We start from the raw sequence: 2,770 nt of genomic DNA, 5'->3' as shown, positions 1-2,770 counted from the left end.
GGTTCAACCTTGGAAGCAGAGAGGAGAAAACGTATCAGGTCCAGGTTTCAAGGGAGTCAGAGATTCAGACAGGCAGGTTGGCTCAGGCTTGCTAACCATAACTGGCAAACACTCTGGCACTGGAGAGACGTCCTCTGCCTCCTTATATACTGGTCTCCTGATGAGCAAACAAGCGACAGGTGGAACAATCAGCTCCGGCTCCAGGAGATCTAATACGCCCTATGGTGGAGAAAGTGGACAGACCTCCAGATCCCAACAAAAAAAAAAGAAACAGATATATCTGTATTCAAATGCAACATTATGCAGCAAGTGTTTGCCCTGATTGTGTTTACTTGCCCTTTCTGAGCCTCTAAAGATTTTTAGCACTGAGCATCTTTAGCAGATGTATTATAGTCACCAGCCACTTTACAGTAGCAGCCATTCAAAATGGCCCATCCCAGTCACATGCCATTCAAATGGAAGCCCACTTCCCTGTAACTCCCAGCAAAATCCCCTCCAACTTAGAGCAACTGAAGCGACCCTGTCCTTCTCCTGGGTTTGCATATTTTTCTACTCTAACTCCACCCTTTCACCAAATTACAGGGTCTGACCAGGAGAAAGCATTTCTCTTTAGATCTTAACGTCCACAAATCATGACAGAAAAACTATTTTTGTGCAAAGATTGATGTTTAAAAAGGAATTGTAGGGGATCAGCCAAGGACTAGCCAACGGCCCATTCAAGGAAAGTAGGGAAATTTTAAATGGCTAGTACTGTATGAGATAGACCTTGCTAGTAAGGGGTTTTGACCCCCTTTTGCCTTCAGGACTGCTTCTATCCTTTGTTAGAAGGATTGAAAAAGCTCCTGGAAACATTGCTCAGGAAGTTAGGTTCCTATTGACGTGAAAGAGTCAGGCAGATGCTCCACATTTTGTCGGCTTTATGATACAAAATCCCCCATTCCCCCAAATCACAAAGGTGCTCTATTGGATTCAGCTATGGTCACTGTTGAGGCCATTTGAGTCTGATAAACTTATTGTCATGTACAAAAAACAGACGGAAATTATTCAGACTTTATGCTATCAGTCTGAAAGTAGGCATCAGAAGATGAGTGCAGTGTAGTCAAAAGGTATGGACATGGTCAGCGAAAATACTGATTTAGGCTGTGTGGCATTGACAATGATGCTTATTTGGTACTAAGGGGCTCAAATTATGCCAAGGAATTATCACCATTACACCAACCCCACCGGTCTAAAACATTGCTTTGATGCTTTCATGTTGCTAACACAAAATTCTGAAACTACCATCTGAAGGCGCAGCTGAAATTGACAATCATCAGACCACTCAACATTTATTTCCAAATTTCCATTTTCTAATTGGCCAGTGCAAACGCAGCCTCAGTTTCCTTTTGTTTAACTGAAAGGAGAGGTACCTGCTGTGGTCTTCTGCCACTGTAGCCATTCCGCCTTAAGGTTCAATGTGTTATACGTTCAGAGATGCTCTTCTGCATGCCTCAATTGTAACATGTGGTTATTTGAGTGACTGTTACCTTTCTTTGTGCTTGGAGATGCTGCCATGTGACTGGCTGATTAGAAATGTGTTTTAATAAGCAGTTGGACAGGTGTACCTAATAAAGTGGCCAGTGAGTGTATATTTGTGTACCATCTGCCAGCACTGCCAGACCGATTGGAAAGATGTTTTTTCCTCTTAGTAAATGACTTGAAAGGAATGTTTTGCAATCAAACATTTTATATTTATCTGATATAGGAATTAGTTTAATGCCCTGGAATCAGAAAATTTTTAAATAACAGAACACTTTGGATTATAACATCCAAAGAGATTATCTAAAATGAAAGATTATACACCGACTAGAATGCTGAGTAATGTAAGAACTAGTATCTGAAGGTACATGGGGAAGCTCCTAGACATCTACTGTTCAAGTTTTTCAATTGACAGTATTTATTTCTTCTACTGGACAGGTGGTCCGTATATTAAAAGAGCTGAAGGAAAAGCATCCAGATAAAGACCTGGACCAGTTGATCGAGATGGCTAACTACTCTGCCCTTGTTCACCAGAAGAAGAGTCGTGCCTTTTACCGCGTCCAAGCAACACGAATGATGATCGGTGCTGGAAACATCTTAAAGAAGCATGCAGCAGATCAAAAAATACGCTCTCAAGAACAAGACCAAGACAGAGCAAACTGCTCAAATATCTGTTTTGAGAATGTGCTATACCAATGCACAGAAAACTGTGGCTCAGTTAGCCTGTGGGTGGTCCTTGATGGAGGCACAGGCCAGAACACATTCTATGTGGATTACTGTACAGAAAACGGGTCTGCCAATGCTGGATCAGATTATGAATTTAACAAGGGGACCCTTGTATTTAAACCAGGTGAAACTCGAAAAGAGATCAAGGTAAGACAATTACTTAAATGGTAATGGTTTGTGTGTTTCCATCTTGTTCACTAATGATTTTACCTCTTATTTTAAGACTTAGAGCAGTCATGTGTTACACAAGTCGTATTGTCCTGATACTTTCAGAAATGTCCCTGCTCAGCACACATTAAAATAATTAGATCTTTGCCAACACTCTAGAGCTGCACAATGAGGATGTAATTCAAAAACTGGATTCACATCCGCTATGACAAGAACACATAAAAGCCTGGAAGCCAAGCATGCATGTAAGCCATGAATGAGCAACTGAAGTTTTTCATTCATGGCTTACACTCATTCTTAAAAACTTTCTTTCAAGTCAAATATTGCTTCTTTTACCAGGTCATTATTAAAATATCTG

The 2,770-nt window shown here is 40.9% G+C and overlaps 1 protein-coding gene across 5 annotated transcripts in view; it reads left to right on the top strand.

Annotated features, from left to right (window-relative positions):
- The window catches only part of LOC107091365 (sodium/calcium exchanger 2-like), a 56,799-nt gene that overhangs the window by 34,004 nt on the left and 20,025 nt on the right, over nt 1-2,770 (top strand). For all 5 annotated transcript variants that reach the window (XM_015385231.1, XM_015385228.1, XM_015385230.1 and 2 more), the window contains one exon: nt 1,957-2,391. In XM_015385231.1, the coding sequence (XP_015240717.1) occupies nt 1,957-2,391 (435 nt within the window). The remainder of the gene's footprint in view (nt 1-1,956; nt 2,392-2,770) is intronic.

The sequence above is a fragment of the Cyprinodon variegatus genome, unplaced genomic scaffold (genome assembly GCF_000732505.1).
Source record: "Cyprinodon variegatus isolate N-32 unplaced genomic scaffold, C_variegatus-1.0 Scaffold334, whole genome shotgun sequence".
NCBI classification, from domain to species: Eukaryota; Metazoa; Chordata; class Actinopteri; order Cyprinodontiformes; family Cyprinodontidae; genus Cyprinodon; species Cyprinodon variegatus.
Note: the sequence above shows the minus strand (reverse complement) of the source record. Positions and strands in the feature narration are given on the sequence as shown.